The 27,130-nt window shown below is 44.5% G+C and overlaps 1 protein-coding gene across 1 annotated transcript; it reads left to right on the top strand.

The window, feature by feature from the left end:
* The first annotated feature begins 231 nt into the window (after window positions 1-231).
* On the top strand, window positions 232-26,053 carry LOC130378310 (NACHT, LRR and PYD domains-containing protein 12-like). The gene is made up of 16 exons (XM_056585104.1): window positions 232-4,825; window positions 8,172-8,268; window positions 8,528-8,644; window positions 8,716-8,832; window positions 11,420-11,533; window positions 11,767-11,883; window positions 12,111-12,177; window positions 12,330-12,558; window positions 15,102-16,926; window positions 17,325-17,498; window positions 20,542-20,715; window positions 21,276-21,449; window positions 22,153-22,326; window positions 22,483-22,529; window positions 23,374-23,921; window positions 25,736-26,053. Exons 1-16 carry the CDS (start codon window positions 4,804-4,806, stop codon window positions 26,051-26,053), a joined length of 4,314 nt encoding a protein of 1,437 aa, XP_056441079.1. The 5' UTR covers window positions 232-4,803.
* Window positions 26,054-27,130: the final 1,077 nt, after the last annotated feature.

The following is a 27,130-nucleotide window of genomic DNA, read 5'->3' as shown; positions in this document are numbered from 1 at the left end:
CCACTGAGGTCTTAAGTTTTCAGGAATTTCATCATCCCAGCTTATCTTCTCTCTGCACATCTGCTGGAGAACTTGTTTCCCCAAGAGGACAAAAGGTGCGATGAATCCCAAGGGATCGTAAACAGAAGCTACCATAGAAAGCACACCCCTTCTTGTGAATGGCTTAGGTTTTATGTCCACTCTGAATTTAAAAGAATCGGAGGTGATACACCACTCCACGCCAAGAGCTCTTTCCATATGAGGTAGACTCAAGGCCATGTCTTGATCTTTGTCTGTGGTGCATTCCTCTTCTGGGATGGTTGACAACACATTCTCACAGTTGGAAACAAATTTGTGGAGTCTCAACTTGTCTGTGTGGCAAAGTTCTCTTGATTCTTTCACAAGTTGAATGGCTTCCTTTTCAGTTTGAACGCTCATCAGACCATCGTCGACATAGAAATTTCTTTGAATGAAGCGTACAGCCTCTTCACTGAATTGCCCTTTCCCTTGTGCTGCCAGATGTTTCAAGCCAAAGTTGGCGCAACCAGGAGACGATGCTGCTCCAAACAAGTGTACTTTCATCCTGTAAACTGATGGTATATTTTCAAGGTTGCCATTCTCCCACCATAGGAATCTTAAATAATCTTGGTCTTCCTTCTTCACATGAAACTGGTGAAACATCCTTTCGATGTCGCACATGACGGCAATCGAACCCTTCCGAAAGCGGCACAGGACACCTACCAGGGTGTTGGTCAAGTCAGGCCCGGTAAGAAGGTGGTCGTTCAGAGAGGTGTCTTGAAACTTAGCAGAGCAGTCAAATACTACACGTATTTTTCCAGGTTTATGCGGATGATAGACCCCATGATGTGGGATATACCAGGCCTGATCACTGTCTATTTCTTCCAAAGGTACCTTCTCTGCATCACCACGTGAAATGACATCATCCATGAAGTTAACATAGTCTTTGCAGTACTTAGGATCTTTCTTCAGTCTCCTCTCAAGACAATTAAGTCTGTGGACTGCACATGACTTGTTGTTTAGCAACTTTGGACGTTCTACCTTGAACGGCAATGGCATCTCATAATGACCAGTGTCATTCTGTGTGATGGTTTTGCTCAACTTTGACAGAAATTTGAGATCTTCTTGGGAGACAGGATCATCTTCTTGTGTTCTCTCTGAGAAATCTGTTTCTAAGACTCTGATGATGTCTGAAGGAGAAATTTCCTTGACTTTGGTACGGCTCACATAATAAACTTCAGTTCGGAGGTTGACCGAGGGCTCCAAAGTTGGTGTTACTTCTCTCACTATTATGTGATGGCTCACTCCAATGTTGTCACCGTAGTCCACATAGAGATTCCCGTGGCCAATAATGCTCCATCCAAGGTCTGTACGCTGTGCGTAAGGATGGTTATCCTTGCCAGGAACAACTTCCCTTGGAAGTGAGGCTTGTGAGCAGTTGTACCCAATGAGCAAACCTACTTCACAGTCTTGCAGAGGTGCAATCTCTCCTTGAAGGTGCTCTAAATGGGACCAGGACTTGGCGGTCAGTTGGTATGTGAGTTCTGTTGGCTGGAATAAATTCCCGGGTGTAGACTGGTGGTAGGGCAATCTTCTTACCAGAGAAAAACCCTCGAACTTGGAGGTTGTTCACTTTTTGAGAGCTTACTACTGTTGTTTTTGAGCTCATTGTAGAAAGCTTCAGATTGACTTGTTCTTTGGTTACTTCCAAGGCTTCCACTACTTCACTCAAGGCGAAGGTTGTGTCGCTTTGCGAATCCAACAGAGCATATACAAGGATTTCTCGTGCTGGTTGGGTTGTTGCTGAAAGCCAAACAGGAATTATTGCCGCTGTTTGCATGTTCGGTTCATGAAATAGCACTCTGTTGGCAGTAGCAGCTGTGAATACCCCTTGGTGTTGTGTTGATTGAGTACTTTCATTGTTCCACTCTTGACTTGGTCTGGGCTTTTCGTTACTTGGATTTCTTTCAGTGCGTGGTTGTGTTTGTTGCTCTTTAGATCGCTCCTCATGCAGACAGGTTGGATGTCGCTTGGAGCACACGTCGCAAACACTCCTACTGTTGCAGCTCTTTGAGTGGTGACCTAACTTCAGACAACCAAAGCACAGATTTTCAGCTTGAATAAATTTGATTCGATCTGAAATTGGTTTATCCCTGAAGTTCCTGCATTTGTGCAAAGTATGTCCGTTCTTCTTACAGAAAAGACACATCATGATGACAAACCTTTCTTTCGAACTTGTGGTCAGTGTCTTTGCTCCGACACTGTGTTGTCTTTGGGACTTTTCAGGCTCAGCTTGTTTCAGTGACTGCAGTGAAGTAACAGGGTTACAGGCGATTTTTACTTCCCTTGTCAGAAATGTTACGAACTGGCTGAATGAAGGGAATTGGTTTCTATCCTCTTCTTCATCAACAACCTTCCGGTTCCATCCTGCTGTTAACCAATCCGGTAACTTTGAAAGAATTCTCCTGTTTTCATTACAGTCATTCAATATTTCCAGTGCTTTTATATGGACCATGGCAGCCTCGCAACTTCGTAGAAAATCTACAAACTCTCTGAGTTCAAAGTTGTCTTTAGATCCTATCTTGGGCCATGCTTGTATCTTGTCTCTGTAAGCCATTGCAACTGTGAATGGGTTTCCATATCGCTCTTCCAGAATCTTCCATGCACTAGCGTAGGCCGACTCAGTTCCAAGTAGGAAATAGCCATCGATTGCTTTCTTAGCTAGTCCACTTACGTACTGACGGAGGTAGTATATTTTCTCCTTATCTTCAATGTTCTTGTGGCCAATAAGTGTTTGAAATGAAAGTTTCCAGTCGTTGTACTTCAGTGGATCTCCGCTGAATATTGAAGGTTCAGGGATGGGAACTCTGTTAGCGCTCAGAGCATCTGCTAGCACCTTGACAAGCTCTGCTGTACTTTCATTTAAGCCGGTACTCGCACTTTGTATGGGAGACTTTTGCATGGACACACGATTAGAAGGTGGAATAACTGGGTTGTCTGCTACCAGTTGCTGTCCCAATGTGTCCATTTGCTCTTCTTCTGCGGCCCTTGGTTGATCATACACCTGCATTCTGGCTCTTGCTGCATTGAGATTCTTGACTGCCTCCAACTTCTGCACTTTTCTCCTCTTTTCTTCCAGAGCTCTAAGAAGAGCTCCATGCTCCTCTTCTAGCTGGGCTTTGATTTTTATTTCCTCTGCCTCTCGCTCTAAGCTGCGCTTAACAATTGCTGCCTGTTCATCAGATATCTTCCTTTTAACTTCTGCTTCTAGACACTGTATTTCCTGCTGTTCCTTTTCTTGTTCTTTTAACACTTTCAGAACAGCTTCGCTTGCGGCAGCCTCTGCGGCAGCTTCTTGGCGTTTTATAGAGGACCTGGAGGAGTTGATTGAGGGAACTTTTAACTCAGTGGTGAAAGAACCTGACTTAGAGGAGCTTGTACCAAAGAGAGAGCCTGCTTCTGGCCATTTGACTTCTTCTGCTTCCTTGGCTTCTCCATCGAGTCGACTTGAGGCTTTGCTTACAATAAAGTTGGAGATCTCTACACACAGATCCACTTTTCTGCGCGTGTCTTGATCCGGAGTTGAGACATTGCGCAGCTCATCATAAATTAGCTGGACATCTGCTGAAAAACCTGCGATATCACCAATGATATCCTTGAGCAACTCTTCAGATAGACGGTCCTTTAATTGTGACAATGACTTCTTGGCTAATTTTGCTTGTGTTTTCCATTTATCATAAGTGTAGTTAAATTTTTGTTGAAGCCCTTTACATTTTTCTTCTTGCATTTCTTTGCCTTTTTCTGTGAGAGATCTGATCTTGAACTTTGTCTTAGCTTTGGCGCTTCATCATGCTGGGCTTCAGGAAGGCCTACTTCAGGTTTATCTTGGGAGTCTAAGCTATGAACTGTTGACTCACTTGGCTCTGTCATTGGTTAAATCACTTATTTAAGTTGACTCACTTGGCTCTGTCATTGTTTAAATCACTTATTTAAGTTGACTCACTTTTGAAAATAAAGCGTGAATGTAAACATCACTTTAGTTGTGTATATCTTGCCATAAATCAAATAACTTTGGAGGTCACCCTTAAATGCAAACAATATGTAAACCTCTATAAATTACCCAAAGCATAAAATGCAGAATAAAACTTTGATGTAGCTACAACACACTCTTAGTTGAAACACAAAAATTCAATGAGAACTGTAGTTGCCCTTTAACTTTGGCACTTAAATGAAATGAATGAATGAAAAATGAATTTCCTTATGTCTTATAATATGAAAGTAATAATTAAATTACAGAAACCTTTTAATGATGACAGTTACAAATGTGTTCTATTTTTTTTTGCCAAGCGGAGCCAGACTGTCCTGTGCAACAGATATGGAAAACTGTTCATTAGTTATCATGAGTTTCGCAAATGATAGAGCAGTTGTTGGTGTTTTAGAGCCATCTGCTGGTGTGATTGGGTATTGCAGATCTGCATCCGCCTTGTGTGTGCGGCCGTTGCTAGTCAGAACCAGTTGACGTGACATGTGGTAAGTTCGCATTTTAAATAGCTCCCGAAGGTTTATACGTTTTAAGATCGAGAATGTATGTTTATGTTATGAACCTCGACATATTAGATGATTGTATAATTGATATGTTATTATTGTTTTTATAGTTTGTCACTTGGTAGGGAGTTTATGCACATTTTTAGTTTGACCACATGTTACTGGTTAGCTATGTTGGATGTCCGCTAGCAATACAAGTGTTTTGTTTTACTTGTGCAGATCCTGCTGTACAAATCACAAATATACCTTTGAAAGAGACCAATGTGTTTGTCCTGTCTTTCAGGTATGCTGCTCCGAAATGTAAATGTAATGTTATCATTGTATTATTTGTATATATGTGATGTGTATATACTAGCAGAACTACTTGACGTGACCTGTGATCCTGCTGTACAAATCACAAATATACCTTTGAAAGGGACCAATGTGTTTTAGGGCTGTCAAAACGAACTTCGCTATTCGAATATAATTCGAATTTTTAAAAAAGGAGAACATTCGAGTGCGGCAACTAACGTTCAAACTTTTTTTATTTTATTTTTTTTAGCAAATTGTATTGACAAGTCAAGAATTACATTTAACTTTTGCCTAGCAACGACGCAAATCAAAGTCAACGTCGTGCGTCGTGACGTTTCGGCATTGTATGCTTACAAGATGGTGGGAAGCAGCGCGCGAGCAGACACAGAGATGGAAAGCATAACTTCTAAAAACTTAAAAAGCACCGTGTGGAAAATGTTTGGATTTCCATCGAGAAACGGGAAGATTACATCCAGAGAAACCGTAATTTGCAAATTATGCTGTAAATCGTTAAAGTACCACTCGACTACGAGCAACATGAGCGCACACCTCCATTCAGTGCATTACTCGGAGTACGCAGAACAGTTAGCGGCTGAGGAAGAGCCACGGTCAAAACAGCCAAGAATAACATCGTAAAATAGCAGTGTGTGTGTGTATTTGAATGATTGAACATCAGCTTCTTCATTAAACATCATTGCTTGAATATTTCTGGCGTTATCTCTTACCTATTTATATAAGTTTTGTATTGATTTGGTAAAACTTGTTGCAATTGTTACATAACAGATTTGGTTGACGCGCCCTCTAGTGGACGCGGGACGTAGGCCTAATAATAAGATGGTATCGGTGTATATAATGATAGAATAAAAAAAAAGAAAAAAAAAAATTAAAATATTCGAATATTATTCGAATATTCAACGTAAGAAGCATTAGAAATTCGAATGTGATTTGAGGGGAGGATTGACAGCCCTAATGTGTTTGTCCTGTCTTTCAGTCCTTTAGACCCAATCACAACCGTTATACCTGCGCAAATATTCAAATTAGCCATGTGCGCCAAACAGAAGATAGACGCAATGTAAATAACTGATTGTTGTGCATTGTTGTGCATAGGTAAGGCTACTGCAGGGTTAGTTGTGGTTGGTTGTGGTCTTAGTGATACAGACTAGCCTTGGAGTTGGAGTGATTGTGTGATTGTGCGAGAGAGAGCGCACCTGCCTTGGTTGTGTTGTGGGCTTGTTGTGGGCTTTGTGTATGTGTTCAATGATGTATCTGTCTGATCGTATGAGCTGTTGATGGATGGTTAAATAATGTCACAAGATCGGACATACTGCAGGCTCTCATTTGCAAGTGCACACTGATTGTGTGCACGTCTCCGATATGCTGTATACCTGGCATTTATTCAGTTCATTGCTCTTCTGAGTGCGCCAGAATGGGGCCAATTTTTCTCGTGTTTGCATTGTAATGCACAACTTTGCCCCTCCCTGTTATAAAATAACATGCATCCCAACAACTTTACCCAATGCAGTGTGTGTGTGTGTGTGTGTGTGTGTGTGTGTGTGTGTGTGTGTGTGTGTGTGTGTGTGTGTGTGTGTGTGTGTGTGTGTGTGTGTGTGTGTGTGTGTGTGTGTGTGTGTGTGTGGGGGGGGTGTTGTCATGTAGGCTATAGATATAGACTGATTTTCTTGGCTTGCATTAGGGGTGGGTATTAGCACGATACGATACGTATCCCGATACTTGGGTCACGATACGATACATATCACGATATTGCGATTTAAAGCGTTTATGTATTTCAGATTATATTGATCAGAGGACAAATTGAGTCAAAACCATTTCATTCATAACAGCTATTTTTTATTTCAATGAATGAAACATTAACAATATTTGTTTTATTTCTTACAGCTGAAACACTGAGCTGAAAACTGAAATAAAGTGCACAGTAGTTTTTCACAGTATGAAATCTGAACTGAAGTTCAAATGAAAATAAAATACCTATGTGCATGCAGTAAAAAAGTATAAGAAAATAAAGTGCAGAATAGCCCTTTTGTTCCTCTAATCAAAATAAATAATAAAGTAAAAAAACATAAACATTCTGAAATGGATCGACCTAAAACTTGTACTTCACTTGGTTTGTTTTCAGGTTTTTGTTCAGAAAAAGAATCTGATCGAGGTGCTCTGGGGTGAGTGTACTCCTCTGTGCAGTGATAATGTCCCCTGCAGTAGAGAAAACTCTTTCAGAGGGGACACTTGTCCCAGGGACGCACAAAACCTCTTTGCAAGTTGAGACAGCAGAGGATACTCGCACTCGTGCTCCCTCCACCAGTTCAGTGGATTGGCCCCTTTTGTTATTGGCAGTGGAGCAGTCTCTTTGAATCTTCCCATTTCCTCTTGTGCCTGGTTTTGCGGCATCTTCAGCTTCTTTGCAGCCTCTGAAACAAAACAAAAATTGATTTTTTTACGACCATCCAACATCTTTTTTCACTACAGTTTAATTTTGATAATTCTTGGGGCAGAATGAAGTATGTGCATTTTGATTGCTGATCAAATCCTGACTCCATAGAGGATTCGTTGGTTGTTGGAACTCTTTGTTCTAGAAATCGCGTCTATACAACACACGGCACCTTCAAATATTGGACAAATATTCCGAGTAATGTACATCAAACTTGCTCTTAGTTATCTGGATTTTTAAATGAGAGGAAATAAACGTAATACTTTGAGTTGGAAAATCTGAAAACGTTTTTAGTGTCAAACCCTCAAATAACATTCAGGAGAGTAAGGCTCAAATATTAAAGAGCAGGGCTAAGAAGTAAAATTAACTGTTGACATTAGGGATTCTTTTCTACTGACCTAAAGCATATGTTTGACCAAGAAGGTCAGCAAGGCCACAAGAATCCCTGGATCTCTTCTTTAATGTGGACAGGGCTGAAAAACTCTCCTCTTCCTCTGGACCTTGGCTGCTCCCTTCGTCCTCTTCACCTAGTGCCTCCAGCCCGACGTCCTCATCTTCCTCCTCTGCTCCATCAGCTTGAATCTGGCACTCCCCTGTCTCATCCCCTCCAGCTCCTCCTTGCTGAAAAACAGCATCACATGAAATTAAATAAAGCACATAAGCCCAAATGAAATAAATTCCAATTAAATGCCAACATATAATCTGTTCATTTAATAAAATCGTTTACTAAAACATATTTTTAAAATGTATTTTATACTTTTTAACACATTTCTTCAATATTTGTATTGACAGTTTTACCTGCGACGGATGGACGTTCAAGACGTCCATTCGTCGCAGGACGTTCAAAAGTTCAAAAGGCAATTTAAGTGATGGATGAGTTGTGTTTTGTGTCCAGGTCTCCAGTCTACCATGGATGAGGAGAGAGAGGAGGGGGGTCCTACCTCTAAGACCGCTCTATCTGGGGAACATGGCCGCCGGAGCAAAGCTAAGAGGTAAGAAGAGGATCTCTCTGTCTGTGACTGTTGTCCATCTCAGAGCTCAGCAGTGATGCATCATGACTCCATCATTAGTCTGAGTAAAAGCTGTGTGTGTGTGTGTGTGTGTGTGTGTGTGTGTGTGTGTGTGTGTGTGTGTGTGTGTGTGTGTGTGTGTGTGTGAGTGTGTGTGTGTGTGTGTGTGTGTGTGTGTGTGTGTGTGTGTGTGTGTGTGTGTGTGTGTGTGTGTGTGTGTGTGTGTGTGTGTGTGTTGAAGCCCAGAGAAGCAGCAGAGAGCAGACTCCCCTGGACCCAGCTGTGTCTCCTTGAAGAGTGACCGCTCTATGGGACGTCTTCTTAACTTTAAAGATGAAAATCACTCAATTGAGAAAAGGTGAGGATTCATCATATATTATAAAGGTACAATTTCTATCAAACGTCCATAAATGGTTCTTGTTTTTCTAGAAGAGTCTGGAAGGAGAGAGCAGACTCCCCTGGACCCAGCTGTGTCTCCTTGAAGAGTGACCGCTCTATGGATATACCATGGGACTTTAAAGATGGACGCCCCTCCAGAGAGGAGAGGTAGGGGTTTCAAACAGACAAGGAAAACAGACCAGTTGGTTGTTATCAGACTCTACTGATACTGAGGATTTTTATTCTTTCTCGAGAATTTTGTGGGCACTGACTTAATTTTTCTGTTGAAGTTATTAACACTTTCTAAGAACCAGAACGTGTTTGCGGTCGGTGGAAAATACTTATTTAATGGAAAAAGGACTGCGCTTTGTACAATTGGCTGGCGCGCTTGCGCTCGCGTTTGTGTTGTTCAGTGAGACAGAGGGGGTAAAATCCCCCGTTCTTCATGCCGCGGGCTTCCTTGGTTCACTGGAGAAGGCGGTGCTGCGCACGGAGTCTAGACCTCTTTAGAATAATTGTCAAAGTGGACCGGCCCACCGGGAGACCTCCCGATCTTCCCGATCTTCCCGTTCTTCCCGATCTCCAGCCTCTGCTGCAGAGCGAATTAAAATTGCCAGCAGAACGGCCTGGGGGTCTAACACCGTCATATATATAAACTATATTCACATTAATCGCAATTATTACACGGGTCTTCTCAATGCCATGGAACGCTCCGTTCACTTGCATGGGCCCTGCACAACTTCCGGCGGTGAATTATATTTGATAATTCACCGTTGCTAAGTATAATCATGAGTATAATTGACCGCTGTCAAGGAAAACAACCGATTTTTCGCCTCTAATGACGTCTTTGGTATCACTCCGCAAGTACCTGTAACTTTTCAACCCCAGCGTCTTCGGTTGCTAAGCGACGTCAATGTCTTTGGCGGACTATTTCTCTGCTGATCAACTCGACGAATGCTGGTATCAAATCAATTGTAAATAGACACACCATGTGAAGTTATTTTTTTTGTTTTGGCAAGTAGCCGTGTAATAAGCGGGATAATGTAGAGAACATCGCCGGTCAGGATCGAAAATAAGCCCCTTCAGGGCGAACTTGCCGGGGCTTATTTTCCCGATAATTACCTACGTTCTATACTTTATCCCTTACATATCCTGCTGCTTCGGGTGAGCGGGCCAATCCGCTGTCAGTGCGTATGTATGATACGCAGGTTTATCCAATAAGTGGTAGTGTACCCGTGCACCATTGGCAGTATGCACGCTTGTCTCTGTGTGCGCGCTTGTCTCCGTGTGCGTGTGTGAACGAGAATGACCGGGAGAAAGAGTGCTACCCGGAGATGAATGAACGGAACGATATTTATATTTAAAATTTGCTTAAAAATTAAAAAGCAGTATCAATTTGTGGCACTCGGTGTTGATCTGTGGCGCTGCGCCACACATTGTTCTACGTATGGGAGACACTGCTCCCCAATGTTTTTATGAATGAAGACACCCGCATGCAAGAATGAGTTCACGTCTTAGTGTAGGCTTCAAGCGCGATTAACTATTGACAAATGTAAAAACGAAACCTATTATTTATTTTGCTGACCACTTGTTTTTAACCCCGACAAAAGCCTCGTAAGGACAATTCCTCTGGTCTCTCTCATAGATCGCACCATCTTTCAACGTCTTTGTTTAATGCGACTTGTTACGTGTCAAAATGGCAGCAAAGGCAGACAGAGAGTCATGGATGAGTTTCGATTATTTATCTTCAACTTCAGCATCAAGACATGTTATTATTCACAAAGTTACACCATTTTCCCCCTCTTCCCTAAACACAATGTCCATCTCGACCACGGAGCGTCGGGGAGCGTCCAAATGATTGGGCATCACGAGGCAGGACGTGAAGAGAGTCCAAACGATACAAAAAACAAGGCGTCCACGAGAGCGTAGGGAGTGAAGAGACGTCCAAATGATAGGGCATCCACGGGCGCGGATAGAGTCAAGCCCCCTCTTTCCGTAATTCTCTGCGCTATATATTGCGTGTAATCAGGAACGGGCCAATCACCAATCACTAACGCTAACCCCGCATGCTGATCTGATGATTGACAAAAACAAATTAGATGTCCTTATGACCACAAATAAAATACAGAATCATGTCAAAACAAAACAAAACAATTCAGAAACAAAGTATAAACGTAGGTTCATTACAGACTGCATCACCTTCTCTTACATGGTCAGCAGCTAACAGATTCCTTTCCGTTCAGTTAGAACTGCTCATGATGATATGCTGCGTTGTCTCTTTGGAGACAGCGCAACACCTCTACCCAAGGCCCCCCCTTGAACCGCGGAGCCGTCGCATTTACATCAGAATGAAACCCAATAAACCGCCAATGTGTGTAGGGCCCGGGAGGGTAAATTGGGGTTCTAGCTCAAGCAGGCAATTTACCTCGGGCAGTGTAAATGTGCGGACCGTGCCGCGAAAAATGCGTGCATAAGATGGCATATTAGTCAGTCTCGAGCGGCAAGCAGTGCGAGAGCCTGCTGCTCTGCGACTGAGGGTGTTGCTTGTCATCTGGAAATAAATATATTATTTCAGTGACACAATGTATTGTGTTTCAATATATTATCATTAAGTAACAACCCAAAATGTAAAAAATATTTATGGGAAAAATTCGGGACGATTCGGGACGGTTCAAAATGTTTTTCGGGACGTATCCGGGACGGTGGTGAAAAAAAGTTAATTTTAACCCCTGGTGTGTGTGTGTGTGTGTTGAAGCCCAGAGCAGCAGAGAGCAGACTCCCCTGGACCCAGCTGTGTCTCCATGAAGAGTGACCGGTCTATGAGTATACCATTTAACTTTAAAGATGGACGCCTCTCCAGAGAGGAGAGGTAGGAGTTTGAAACAGACGATGAAAACAAACCAGTTGGTTGTTATCAGACTCTACTGATACTGATATCTACAAGTCTGGCAAAATATCATTTTGTATGTGTGTGTGTGTGTGTATGTGTATGTGTGTGTGTGTGTGTGTGTGTGTGTGTGTGTGTGTGTGTGTGTGTGTGTGTGTGTGTGTGTGTGTGTGTGTGTGTGTGTGTGTGTGTGTGTGTGTGTGTGTGTGTTGAAGCCCAGAGAAGCAGGAGAGAGCAGACTCCCCTGGACCCAGCTGTGTCTCCTTGAAGAGTGACCGCTCTATGAGTATACCATTGCACTTTAAAGATGGACGCCCCTCCAGAGAGGAGAGGTAGGACTTTCAAACAGACGAGGAAATCAGACCAGTTGTTTGAGATCAGACTCTACTGATGTCTACAAGTCTGGGGAAATATAATTGTGTGTGTGTGTGTGTGTGTGTGTGTGTGTGTGTGTGTGTGTGTGTGTGTGTGTGTGTGTGTGTGTGTGTGTGTGTGTGTGTGTGTGTGTGTGTGTGTGTGTGTGTGTGTGTGTGTGTGTGTGTGTGTGTGTTCCCCACAGACACCAGAAGAGGTCAAAGGTTACCAGTGCTCAGTCTCTACAGCAGCACCAAACAGAGCTGATCAAGGTGTGTAAATGTCCACCAAGACGTTTGACTTCAGCTCTCCATGAACATCAGAAAGCATCTCTTGTCCTGCGGGACGTGAATCCAGGAAAGATGCTTCTGATGTCCTCAGTTAGTTCAGAGTAAAGTTCTCCTTGATGTTTGTTCTGTTCCAGAGGGCTGAGGAGAACGCACACGCTTTCCTCGACAAGGAGCTGAAGAAGCTCTGGAGGGTCGTCTTCTCAGATTACCCACAATGCTCAGAGGGTCAGAGAGTGGAGGAGGAGGAGGTGGATGGTAAGAAGGAGGAGCAGAGGAGGCGCGCCATAGAGGGAGTGATGGACATCACAAAGCTCTGCCTGATGGAGATGAACCAGGAGGAACTGGCCGACACACTGCGGGGCGGTAAGAGACTCTTATCTTGAAAACAGAGAAGAAATACACATTTTGAAGAGCAGTGGGAGATTATATTTGTTCTGTTCAGACTAATTGACAATATGTGAGACTCATACATTTCAAACTTCCATGTGGAGACAATCTTTCCTCTTTCCGGTTAAATGGTTTGATCCAGTATGTAGGGTTGTTGTGGGGTATCAGGTTAAATGGTTTGATCCGGATATGTAGGGTAATGGTGGGGGTGTCAGGTTAAAGAATGTTAAACATCATCATTACCAGCACCAAATCACCCGACCACATCACCCCCGTTCTCGTCCAACTCCACTGGCTCCCTGTCCATCACCAGACTGACCTTAAAACCCTTCTGCTCACCGACAAAGCCCTCCACAACGTGGCCCCCACTTATCTCCACGTCCTCCTCCATGAGGACAGGCCCTGCCGCTCCCTTCATCATCCTCAGCTGGTCTTCACCGTCCTGATCCCCTGCCTCAGCACCGTGGGTGCTAGGGATCTGAGCACCGTGGGTGCTAGGGCTCTCAGCACCGTGGGTGCTAGGGCTCTCAGCACCGTGGGTGCTAGGGCTCTCAGCACCGTGGGTGCTAGGGCTCTCAGCACCGTGGGTGCTAGGGCTCTGAACTGAAAGAGACACCCTGACAACATTGAAATCCCTCCTCAAAACACATGTGCTCCCACTGGCCTGCTCGCTGTGATGACCCCCTACCGTGGGTTCCCCTCGTATCCCCGTTGGGCTACTGTTCTTACCCCCTCCTACCTGGGTCTCCTCACTGTTCTTACCCCCTCCTACCTGGGTCTCCTCCCTGTTCTTACCCCCTCCTACCTGGGTCTCCTCACTGCTGTTCTTACCCCCTCCTACCTGGGTCTCCTCACTGTTCTTACCCACTCCTACCTGGGTCTCCTCACTGTTCTTACCCCCTCCTACCTGGGTCTCCTCACTGTTCTTACCCCCTCCTACCTGGGTCTCCTCCCTGTTCTTACCCCCTCCTACCTGGGTCTCCTCACTGTTCTTACCCCCTCCTACCTGGGTCTCCTCACTGTTCTTACCCCCTCCTACCTTGGTCTCCTCTCTGTTCTTACCCCTTCCTACCTGGGTCTCCTCACTGTTCTTACCCCCTCCTACCTGGGTCTCCTCACTGTTCTTACCCCCTCCTACCTGGGTCTCCTCACTGTTCTTACCCCCTCCTACCTGGGTCTCCTCACTGTTCTTACCCCCTCCTACCTGGTTCTCCTCACTGTTCTTACCCCCTCCTACCTGGGTCTCCTCACTGTTCTTACCCCCTCCTACCTGGGTCTCCTCACTGTTCTAACCCCCTCCTACCTGGGTCTCCTCACTGTTCTTACCCCCTCCTACCTGGGTCTCCTCACTGTTCTTACCCCCTCCTACCTGGGTCTCCTCACTGTTCTTACCCCCTCCTACCTGGGTCTCCTCACTGTTCTTACCCCCTCCTACCTGGGTCTCCTCACTGTTCTTACCCCCTCCTACCTGGGTCTCCTCACTGCTGTTCGTACCCCCTCCTACCTGGGTCGCCTCACTGTTCTTACCCCCTCCTACCTGGGTCTCCTCACTGTTCTTACCCCCTCCTACCTGGGTCGCCTCACTGTTCTTACCCCCTCCTACCTGGGTCTCCTCACTGCTGTTCGTACACCCTCCTACCTGGGTCGCCTCACTGTTCTTACCCCCTCCTACCTGGGTCGCCTCACTGTTCTTACCCCCTCCTACCTGGGTCGCCTCACTGTTCTTACCCCCTCCTACCTGGGTCTCCTCACTGTTCTTACCCCCTCCTACCTGGGTCTCCTAACTGTTCTTACCCCCTCCTACTTGGGTCTTATGTCTTGTTTTGATCATGCTGTTGGCGATGCAGCTCCTGCTGTTTTTGACCCTAGATTGATTTATGAATTGTAAGGCAACCTTGGGTGTCATGAAAGGTGCCTTGAAATAAAATATTATTCAATGTTATTATTATTATTATTATTATTATTATTATTAATAATAATAATAATTTTAAACATAAACTGCAGATCAACAGCAGATTAACTCTGTGGAAGAGATGCAACACTATCTTGTTATATCATTTTACACCAATTCATTATCATTGTTATTATCATTAGACCAATCATATCGCTGGGTAAGAACGAAAAGTCCTGAACATTTTGGATCTGTAACATGCTTTGTCACGACCATCTTCTCAGACCACAAGTTATGAAGCCACATTAACATTAAACATTATACTGCGGACCAACAGCAGAACAACTCAGTGGAAGTGATGGAACCCTGTCTTGTTGTATCAGTATAGCAAATCACTTTACACTGATTCAATATCATTATTACTATCATTAGACCAATCAGATTGCTGTGGAAATAATAGGCCTTAACATTTTGAATCTTTAACATGCAGTCCATCACAACCAGGTTTTCCGACCACAAGTAATGAACCCACAAAATATCATTAAGTTGATAATTTAACAGGAAATATTGACCTGGTTCCACTGATCGCCATCCACTAACTGATGTCATCTGTTGTTTTCTCATTTAGGATCTGATGCTGTCGATTGCCAACATAAAATCAAGTCTCATTTGAAGAAGAAGTTCAGGTGTGTGTTTGAGGGAATCGCTGAAGCAGGACAGCGAACATATCTGAACGACTTCTACACAGAGATCTTCATCACAGAGAGAGGCAGTGGAGAGATCAACATGGAACATGAGGTCAGACTGATTGAAACAGCTTCCAGGAAACCAGCCAAAGAAGAAACACCAATCAGATGTGAAGACATCTTTAAACCCTTACCTGGACGCGATCAACCAATAAGAACAATGATGACAACTGGAGTGGCCGGCATTGGTAAAACCGTCTTAACACACAAGTTCACTCTGGACTGGGCTGAGGGCAAAACCAACCAGGACATACACTTCACATTTCTCCTCACTTTCAGAGATCTGAATTTACTGAAAGGGAAAGAGTTTAGCTTGGTGGAACTTCTTCATCACCTCTTTATTGACACCAAAGAAGCAGGAATCTGCAGATTCGACCAGTTCCAAGTTGTCTTCATCTTGGATGGTCTGGATGAATGTCGACTTCCTCTGGACTTCCAGAGAAACCCGATCTGGACTGATGTCACAAAGTCCACCTCGGTGGACGTGCTGCTGACCAACCTCATCAGGGGCGACCTGGTTCCCTCTGCTCGCATCTGGATAACCACACGCCCTGCGGCAGCCAATCAGATCCCTGCTGAGTGTGTTGACATGGTGACAGAGGTGAGGGGGTTCACCGACCAACAGAAGGAGGAGTACTTCAGGAAGAGATTCAGAGAGGAGACGCTGGCCAGCACAATCATCTCCCACGTCAAGAAATCACGAAGCCTCCACATCATGTGTCACATCCCAGTCTTCTGTTGGATCACTGCTTCAGTTCTGGAGGACATCTTCAAAAAGTCCCAGATCGAAGAGATGCCCAAGACCGTGACTCAGATGTACAGCCACTTCCTGAGGGTTCAGTCCATACAGGGGGACAGGAAGTACCATGGGAGGGCTGAAACAGATCCAGACTGGAGTTCAGAGAGCAGGGAGATCATTGTTTCTCTTGGAAAACTTGCTTTTAACCAGCTGGAGAGTGGCAACCTGATCTTCTACGAGGCAGATATGGCAGAGTGTGACATCGATATCAGAGCAGCCTCATTGTACTCAGGAGTGTTCACCCAGATCTTTAAAGAGGAGTGTGGGCTGTACCAGGACAAGGTGTTCTGCTTTGTCCATCTGAGCATCCAGGAGTTTCTGGCTGCCCTTTATGTCTTTCTGTCCTTCATCGATACTGGTGTCAATCTGCTCTCAGAAGAACCACCAACCTCCAGGAAAGATAAACTCCTCTACCAGAGTGCTGTGGACAAGGCTTTACAGAGTGAGAACGGACACCTGGACTTGTTCCTCCGCTTCCTCCTGGGCCTCTCTCTGGAGACCAATCAGATTGTCCTACGGGGTCTGCTGAGACAGAAAAAAAGATCACTGACCACTCAGATTAAAACAGGTCTGCTGCGACTGACAGGAAGTAGCTCACAGACCAATAAGGGAACAGTGTCTTACATCAAGAAGAAGATAAAACGAGATCTATCTCCAGAGAGAAGCATCAATCTGTTCCACTGTCTGAATGAGCTGAACGACAGTTCTCTAGTGAAGGAAATCCAACACTATCTGACATCAGGAAGTCTCTCCGGAGAATCTCTCTCCCCTGCTCAGTGGTCAGCTCTGGTCTTCATCCTACTGACATCAGAAGAGGAGCTGGACGTGTTTGACCTGAAGGAATACTCTGCTTCAGAAGATGGTCTTCTCAGGCTGCTGCCAGTGGTCAAAGCCTCCAAAACATCTCTGTAGGTTCACTAATAACATGTATCACTACACACATTACACAATATAAATACAACTGGAATATAAGGTTAAGATTATATGAAAAAGATCTTTGTATGTCCATAACAACATTTATTACTTTTCTACTCATAACAGAATAAACATACTATAATAACATACAAAACATCTCTGTAGGTGTCCTATTAACGTGTAATGTATTTCAGTACACATAAGAGAATATTCACAACAATAGAACACAACACAACATTTTCAATCTCAATTTAACAACTATTTAACATTTATACATCTAATTATTTAGTATGTTTGTTAAACTAATAACTAAGCTTCATTATTTAATAACTTAAAGATGTGTGTTATATTAATCACAGTTCCTAACCTGTTCACTTTATTGTGCATGCAGCCTGAATGCCTGCCATCTGTCAGAGAGATGCTGTGAAGCTCTGGCCTCAGTTCTCAGCTCCAAGTCCTCTAGTCTGAGAGAGTTGGACCTGAGTACCAATGATCTGCAGGATTCAGGAGTGAAGCTGCTCTCTGCTGGACTGGGGAGTCCACACTGTACACTGGAAACTCTCAGGTCAGTTTTACCCAATGGTCAAAAAGTTACACCACAAGGTTCAATATCAGAAGACATTTAACAGATTAACATCCATAAAAGTGCGCACACGAAATGAAGCAGCACGCAACTGACACCCCCAAGCGCACGAATGCTGTCTAAAGGTACGGCCACACCAACCGCGTTACTCGCGTTGGGGGCGTCCAAACTCGGCATTTTTGCATAGGGAACCATTGGTATAGGCGCGTAGACGCGTTACATGCGTTGAAGCGTCGCGTTAGGGGCGTTAGGCGCGGCAGACGCACGTAATTACGCACGTAAACGCAGTAACGTGCCCAACGCACCAACGCCCGGAGTTCAGAAATGTGAACTTTCAACGCTCCAACGCGTGGCGCTTAGCCGCGATAGCCAATCAGCGTGGAGCTTGACCCAACGTCACTGGCAGAGAGTAGTGAGCTTGGACAGAAGCATACGGCCAACATCTTTCTTTATTCTGGGTGGAAATAGTAACATAGTTACGCTATTAAATGCGTTTATGGAAACATTTTTAGCGAGAAATGTGCATTTTACTTTCATAATGTTCGCTCGGTGAATGTGAAGGATGTTTGGTTTGATAGTTATGACGAAGAGGGAACGCTCCGTTCACTTGCATGGACAGAGTCTCTGGTTGCTAAGCAACCTCAACGTCTTGGCGGACTATTTCTCTGCTGATCAACACTACGAATGCTGGAAACACACCAGACACACCATGTGAAGATATTTAACCCGATTATTGTTATTTATATCAGAGATTATTTAATCTAACCCGATCTAAACTCTATCACCCAAACACGGCGGCGTTTGGGTTTCCTACCTCGGACTCCAGCGCAGCCACGGCCGACAACTATCTTTATTCTGTGTGGAAATAGTAACATAGTTACGCCATTAAATGCGTTTATGGAAACATTTTTAGCGAGAAATGTGCATTTTACTTTCATAATGTTCGCTCGGTGAATGTGAAGGATGTTTGGTTTGATAGTTATGACGAAGAGGGAACGCTCCGTTCACTTGCATGGACAGAGTCTCTGGTTGCTAAGCAACCTCAACGTCTTGGCGGACTATTTCTCTGCTGATCAACACTACGAATGCTGGAAACACACCAGACACACCATGTGAAGATATTTAACCCGATTATTGTTATTTATATCAGAGATTATTTAATCTAACCCGATCTAAACTCTATCACCCAAACACGGCGGCGTTTGGGTTTCCTACCTCGGACTCCAGCGCAGCCACGGCCGACAACTATCTTTATTCTGTGTGGAAATAGTAACATAGTTACGCCATTAAATGCGTTTATGGAAACATTTTTAGCGAGAAATGTGCATTTTACTTTCATAATGTTCCCTCAGTGAATGTGAAGGATGTTTGGTTTGATAGTTATGACGAAGAGGGAACGCTCCGTTCACTTGCATGGACATGGACTCATCTAGCTGCGTTGGCGCGTTGACGCGTTGAACCACCACACACTGATCAAGCGTCAGGTTAGGCGCGTTACTCGCGTTATCCAACGCGAGTGAACTAGGGCTGGGCGATATTGCAAAAAATATTATCACGATCATTTTTTTGATATCGATCGATATCGATATTAATCACGATATATAACATAAAAAAATTAAATATATATATATATATTTTTTTTTTTGTTTCTCTTATTTTCATTGTTGTTGATAGGCTGTGTGTGTGTGTGTGTGTGTGTGTGTGTGTGTGTGTGTGTGTGTGTGTGTGTGTGTGCGTGTGTGTGTGTGTGTGTGTGTGCGTGTGCGTGTGCGTGTGTGTGAGAACGGAAGCTCAAACATGCAACAGGGAATGGGCGTGTACTTAGGCAATAACCGCAAAACTGCGATCTGACTATTTTGTTTATTTCTGCCGCATTGGCTGTCAGGTAAATCCATATCAGAAATGTTTTTTGTTTTTTTTGTATAAAAAAAATGAAATAAAAAGCATTATGTCTAATGCTTATCGTCGTAATTGACGTGAGATTTATCGCGATTAATTATCGTAATCGAGTTATCGCCCAGCCCTACACTGAACGCGTTACACGCGTTAGAGGCATAGAAATTTTGCATAGGGAACCATTGGTTTAGGCATGTAGTAGGGCTTTGACTTTTGCCCAAAAATCATATTTGAAGTTTGTTTGTTAATTAATATTGATATTAGAATATATTTGAATATTTATTCATAATGTTTTGACCATTAAATGCCAGTAAGACCTGGATTGGGCTTTGCGAGGTTTGTTAACGCGTTGCTATGGTTACCGGTCTTGCGTGTTCCAACGGTTTATTAGGTTTCTAATAAATCGCTGTCTAATCAATACTTCATTCACTGCCTCTTCCGTGGTAATTACAATATTATGAATAGACTGCGTCGGGTTCTCCGACGTCTCTCCCTCTTGGCCTGCCCATAACAGGTTCCAATATTAAGGGCTGCCTAATATTCGTTCGAATTTTGATTTATTTTTTGTTATTCTAATTATATTCGAATAACGAAGTTCGGAGTCAAAGCCCTAGCGTGTAGATGCCTTACATGCGCTAAAGCAGCGCGTTAGACGCACCTAAATAACACACCCAACACACCCACGAGCAGGGTTCAAAAAATTTAGCGTTAGGCTCGTTGAAACATTTTTGTGACACACATTGATGAAGCGGCAGGTTAGTCCTAATCCTACGCACGTAACGTGTTCAGTGTGGCTGTACATTTTAGTTCTCGTGCTAGCAAAGTCATTCCTGAACGCTATGATGTTTATTCTCCTCACAACACAATATACATAATATATAAAACTCCTAATTATATGCAAAACATTGCTTTAGATAAACTAACAACATGTATTACAATACAATACATAATATACATAATACTGCATCAAAAAGTTATATTAATATACAAACGACTTTTGAAACACTGCAAAACAACTATCTTATTGTTAGACATTTGAATAACTACAATTTCTTCATTATTTAATAACTAAAAGATGTTTGTTATTTTAATCACAGTTCCTAACCTCTTCACTTTATTGTGTCTGCAGGCTGAAGGGCTGTGATCTGTCAGAGAGATGCTGTGAAGCTCTGGCCTCAGTTCTCAGCTCCAACTCCTCTAGTCTGAGAGAGCTGGACCTGAGTACCAATGATCTGCAGGATTCAGGGGTGAAGCTGCTCTCTGCTGGACTGGGGAGTCCACACTGTACTCTGGAAACTCTCAGGTCAGTTTTACCCAATGGTCAAACAGTTACACCACAAGGTTCTATATCAGAAGACATTTAACAGATTTAAATCCATAAAAGTGCGCAAATTAAATGAAGCAGCACGCAACTGACACCCCCAAGCGCATAAATAATGTCTTATTTCTCGTTGAACCATTTTTGTGACACACATTGATGAAGCGGCAGGTTAGGCCTAATCCTAAACACGTAACGTGTTCAGTTTGGCCGTGTCAAAGTGTTTTTCCTGATCGCTATGATGTTTATTCTCCTCACAACACAATATACATTATATTGGAATAAAAATTCTAATTATATACAAAACATCACATTTGATTAACTGATAACATGTATCACAATACAATACATAATATACATAATACTGCAACATAAAGTAATATTAATATACAAAACGACTTTTCAAACGCTGCAAAACAAATATCTTATTGTTATACATTTTACACCCAATTTGAATAACCAAAATTTCTTCATTATGTAATAAGGTGAAAATGTATGTTATTTTAATCACAGTTCCTAACCTGTTCTCTTTATTGTGTGTGCAGGCTGATTGCCTGCCGTCTGTCAGAGAGATGCTGTGAAGCTCTGGCCTCAGTTCTCAGCTCCAACTCCTCTAGTCTGAGAGAGCTGGACCTGAGTACCAATGATCTGCAGGATTCAGGAGTGAAGCTGCTCTCTGTTGGACTGGGGAGTCCACACTGTACACTGGAAACTCTCAGGTCAGTTTTACTCAATGGTCAAACAGTTCCACCACAAGGTTCAATATCAGAAGACATTGAACAGATTAATATCCACTAAAAGTGTGCACGTAAAGTGAAGCAGCACGCAACTGACACCCCCAAGCGCATAAATAATGTCTTATTTCTCGTGCTCGCAAAGTGTTTTCCAGATTGCTATGATATTTATTCTCCTCACAACACAATATACATAACATTTGAATAAAACTACCCTCAGGTCCGTTTTCCCCCCTCTTCAAACTTTCTCTTGGGGTTGTTTACTATGTAAGGGATGGTCCACGACTAGTTGAATCGTTATCGAAAAAGAACTCACAAAACGGTATGCATGTTATATTTTATGTGACTCTGGTCTAAGCGTACCAAACACATTAGACTTCTCCTAACTCTGACCGAACAATATCTCATTGACTTGTAGCTACTGAGAAAGGAGCATTTCTTTAAGATCCTGTTTCACCTCTAAGTGAAGGAAGTTCTGATTTCTGTGATGATGTCATCTCCCCACTTCCTCTTCCTGTTCTCCTTGTCCTCTTCTCTCCTTGTCCTCCAAATTGAATGAATACACTTTAAAAATGTGGTTACTTTAGTATGAACTGCTCTCAACCAGAATAAATATAATAAAGTGTGTGTGTGTGTGTGTGTGTGTGTGTGTGTGTGTGTGTGTGTGTGTGTGTGTGTGTGTGTGTAGCTTGTCTGGCTGCCTGGTCACACAGGAAGGCTGTGCTTCTCTGGCCTCAGCTCTGAGCTCCAACCCCTCCCATCTGAGACAGCTGGACCTGAGCTACAATCACCCAGGAGACTCTGGAGCTGCGCTGCTCTCTGCTGGACTGGAGGATCCACGCTGGAGACTGGACACTCTCAGGTATGGAGAGGACAGCTCCAGGACAGGATTCAAGCTGCTGCTAGATGAAGCGGTTTGAAAAGGCAGCTGTCACATGTTGTGTAGAACGTGATGAGACGGTAGATGATGACGGTGAATGTTTCAACATGCTGCTCTCACTTTGTTTCCCCCCCCCAGTGTGGAGCACGGTGGAGTGTGGAGGCTGAAACCAGCTCTTAAGAAGTGTAAGTGTCTGGTTGATTCATCCCATCACACACACACTATTGAGATGGAAAGTCCATCCACACAGCAGGAAGTGAGGTCACATCCTACTGGGAATGAAGATGATGGCTGACATCATGTATCTTAGTTCTATTAATACTGTCGACCATCACAGTTAAACCTGCTTGCATAAAACCCAGCAGGTATTACATTGTTACATTGAGGGGGGGCGACCGGGCTGAGGGGGGGCTGAGGGGGGGGGACTAGGGGGGAGGGGGAGGAGGGTGAAGGGGCTGAGGGGGAGGACTAGGGGTGAGGGTGAGGGGGGGGAGGGGGAGTGGGAGGGGGGTGACCGGGCTGAGGGGGAGGACTAGGGGTGAGGGGGAGGGGGGTGACGGTCTGAGGGGGGGTTGAGGGTGAGGACTAGCGGTGAGGGGGGGGGGGGGGGGGGGGGGGTCGACCGGTCTGGGGGATTGGGAAGGGGGGGTGAAGGGGCTGAGGGTGGAGGAGGAGGGGGGGGGCTGATGGGGAGGGGGCTGAGGGGGGGGCTGAAGAAGAAGAGAGAGCGATCACAAAAAGAGTCTGAAAGAGAATAAAAAGAAGAAGAGCAGCCTGGATCCAAGGAGAGATGTTTGTTGTTGATATATTCATAACATTGTTGTTGATGTATTCATAATATTGTTGTTGATGTTTTCATAACGTTATTGTTGAGGTGTGTGTATCTATATATGTGTACATATGTATATGTATGTATGTGTTCATATCTATGTATATGTACACAGAGCGTAGGAGAACAGTACTAGTGATGATGATGATGATGAGGATGAAGAGCGGTTCAGCAGCTCATCATGTCTGGTTCTCCCTCAGATGCCTGTGACCTCACACTGGACCCCAACACGGCCCACAGACACCTCTCTCTGTCTGAGGACAACAGGAAGGTGAGGCGGGTTGGAGTGGACCAGTCGTATCCGGATCACCCAGACAGATTTGACTCCAGGTCCCAGGTGTTGGGTAGAGAGGCTCTGACTGGCCGCTGTTACTGGGAGGTAGAGTGGGAAGGATGGGTTGATATAGGAGTGACATACAGAGGAATCACAAGGAGAGGAGGGGGTGATGACAGCTGGCTTGGATGGAACAACAAGTCCTGGAGTCTTTATTGTTCTGATGGTCGTTACTCTGTCTGGTACAACGGTAGAGGACCAGTCCTCCCTCTCCCCCCCGCTGGCTCCACCAGAGTAGGAGTGTATCTGGACCGGCCTGCTGGCTCTCTGTCCTTCTACAGAGTGTCCCCAGGTGGAGGAGGGTCCTCAGACACACTGACACACCTCCACACCTTCTGGTCCACCTTCACCCAGGAGGACCTTCTCCCGGGGGTGGGGTTCTGGCGGTTGAAGGGGTCCCCAGAGGGTTCCTCAGTGGGGTCCTCAGCGTCTCTGTGTCGATTGTAGAAAAAAAAACGGGCGGTGGGGATCAGTCAGTTGTTGAAAAATGAGGGGGGGGGGGGGGGGGGGGGGGGGGGGGGGGTGCAGCCCCCTCCGCCCCGGCACACGCACACGCACGCACGCACACACACACACACACACACACACACACACACACACACACACACACACACACACACACACACACACACACACACACACACACACACACACACACACAGGACTGATGACTCTGTCTCTGTGGCAATTATAGTCTGTCTCTCACAAAAACTCACACGCACACAAACACATAAACCCACACACATATACACACACATACACAAAAACAACATACACATACACACATACACACTGTGGCAGTTATAGTCTCTCTCTCTCTCTCTCTCTCTCTCTCTCTCTCCTCTCTCTCTCTCTCTCTCTCTCTCTCTCTCTCTCTCTCTCTCTCTCTCTCTCTCTCTCTCTCTCTCTCTCTTCTTTAAACTATATCATGATAAACCATGAAAAGACTTTTAAGATCTCCCATAGCTAGATAAGCAAATGTATTATTTGAAATGTATAGAAAATACCTATTGATAATAAATGTTTGTATATTTTCAGACTTCACCAGTTTTGGTCTTAAGGGCTCTGATGTCATCATTTTTGTCGTAATCTTGATTTGCAACCTGATTTAAAGCAGATGTTATTTTTTATTCATAATAACCAAGACGGCTATGGGATAATGTTGCATGTTGTAAATTACTTAAGACTGAATCTTGATTTTTCGTGTTCTGTTGGGAATCAAGCGGTTGCAGAACATGTTCAGTTATTAAAGATACGTGTACCTGTTGATGATTTGTAAAGTCTGCTGCCTCTATTGTTTTAGTCCTCGTGTTAATTGTGTACATGTAAGGGACTATTTTTCTGTCTTATTTGTTAATGAAGCATAATTGCAATAAACAACTCAGTGGATCCAACTGAATGTTCTCGTGTGTTCAGCCGATGATTTCTCGTTTTATTAGTGAACAATAAGTCCATAAGTGCCTTAAGAAAAATTATTGATGGAACAACAAATGTTTTTCTGATATTATTCTTGGACCTCCTCCCTGGGTTTTGGTTGGGGGGGGGGGGGGTGCCTCAGTGTCCCTGTGTCGGTTGTCGAAAGAAACCACAGACAGACGGCCGGACACACACTCTCTGTCTCTCTCCATCCCCGTCTCCTTCTCGTCTCTCTCTCTCTCTCTCTCTCTCTCTCTCTCTCTCTCTCTCTCTCTCCCTCTCTCTCTCCCCGTCTCTATTATTGTGCAATTGTTCAGTTAAAGGCTGTAGATAAAACACAATAAGATAGACTACATGTCTCGTATGTGCCGTCACGCTCCCTGCGACTGGCGTGGACAAGACCAACAATCTCCCCACCGGCATAACTGAAACTCTCCACATGCCCAAACTTATAATGTGTTCACCTCTTTGGATGCTTTTATCCTCCCTTTGGAAAAAACCTAACTTTATCAAACTTCTTCACGAAAATGTTTAGTTTTCTTTGCATGAGAAATCATCATTTAAATCCACCAACAACAAATGTGTAACCCGGGGCATATAAAGACTGGGACCAGAAAATAATGACTTTCTCTCCATTGAAACCCATTCATATTTTTCGATCTCATAGGTCCCGTGGGCTCTACCGGAAGGGGCGTGGCTTCGCCACTCTGTAGGTCCATGACTAGCCCTAGGCTAACGTCTTGCCTAACACTTTACCCGGGATAACGTCAAACTGTCGCCGTGTTATCGGGACTAAACACCAACCGCCGCAGTGTGGGCAGCTGGGGCTGGGGGAGGGCTGCGGGGGGACGGGGCGCGCCACCCCTCCTCGTCCCAGCCGCCGGCGTGGCCGTCGACGGGCGAGACGTCGGAGGGCGGCGGAGGACGGGGTCCCCGAACGGCGCTCCAATGGCCCCCTACGACGCATCCCGGTGGGGGCCCTGAAGGAGGTGGTCCCCGACCACAGCCCCAGGGCTCCTGCTGACTCTGGGGTCTGGCAGACGAGGGCCTTCGCTAAGGATTATGGGGGTTCTGCTGTTCTAGGGGGTGGGACCGTTTCGGGGCCCTCCTGGGTCATTAGTGGTTGGTAAACTAATCAGGGTTCATGGGTTGGGGTTTATCGATGTCGGGGTGTGTTGGTGACTCTTGTGTTCATGTTGTGTTCATTGCACCATTACTGAAAGTGTTAGTGTGGTTGAATGGTGGCGTGTGTTTTAGTGTGTACCATGCTGGTGTTATTAAAGGCAGCTCCGTTGTCCAGCGGTGTATGGGGCGTGGAGCTGCGGCCGACTGCTAAACCTGGGCTCCCGTCTCGTCCTTCACCTGCTACTCACCACAATATGATTGTTGAAGTTAAATTGATTGAATTATGGTACATGATTGTCTGGTGGGCTCATGTTTAAAAGGATTATGGTGGGATGTTAGAATTTAAATAAGAAGTAAATATTATACATTTATAATTAGAACTAAGTTTAAGTAAAAAAAAAAAACTGAATAACATTAAGAATGATAAATAGTGGGAGAATTTATTTTACACTTTGATTAATTTAAGAGAAATAAGGCAATCATTTAAAAAAAAAAAAAATCACATCTCGAAGTCTCTGCCTTCCTGTGTTCAGCACTCGGGTCCCCACGTCCTGTTCCATAACAAAAACCTTCAATGGGCGCCTGTTCCTTCTCCCTCTAAACCCTTTATTTATTATATATATTTGTTTACCATGATTTATTTTGTGTGTGTGTGTGTGTGTGTGTGTGTGTGTGTGTGTGTGTGTGTGTGTGTGTGTGTGTGTGTGTGTGTGTGTGTGTGTGTGTGTGTGTGTGTGTGTGTGTGTGTGAGACACACAACACATCCCTTTTATTTTATTTATTTATTGATCGTGGTGTCACTTGCATTGATTGATTGATTTATTCACCAGATGTGTAACTTGTATTGACCGGTCCGCTGTGGGGGGGCCCTCTAGGGCCCCGGCCCCTCTGGCCCCCACCGGCTCCGGCGCTGACCTGTACTTAACCAACAACATCAATCTGAAACATGGACCCAGCTCTGCTCCCTCCTCAGACTCCGCCTGCTGCCTCCCATTGGTCCTCCTTTCCTCCCTCTTCTCTTTTTAACCTAAAGGGAAAAACAACACAAAGATAAAAACAACACAAAAAAACAAAGGATTAAA

This window comes from Gadus chalcogrammus, unplaced genomic scaffold (assembly GCF_026213295.1).
Source record: "Gadus chalcogrammus isolate NIFS_2021 unplaced genomic scaffold, NIFS_Gcha_1.0 GACHA071, whole genome shotgun sequence".
NCBI classification, from domain to species: Eukaryota; Metazoa; Chordata; class Actinopteri; order Gadiformes; family Gadidae; genus Gadus; species Gadus chalcogrammus.
Note: the sequence above shows the minus strand (reverse complement) of the source record. Positions and strands in the feature narration are given on the sequence as shown.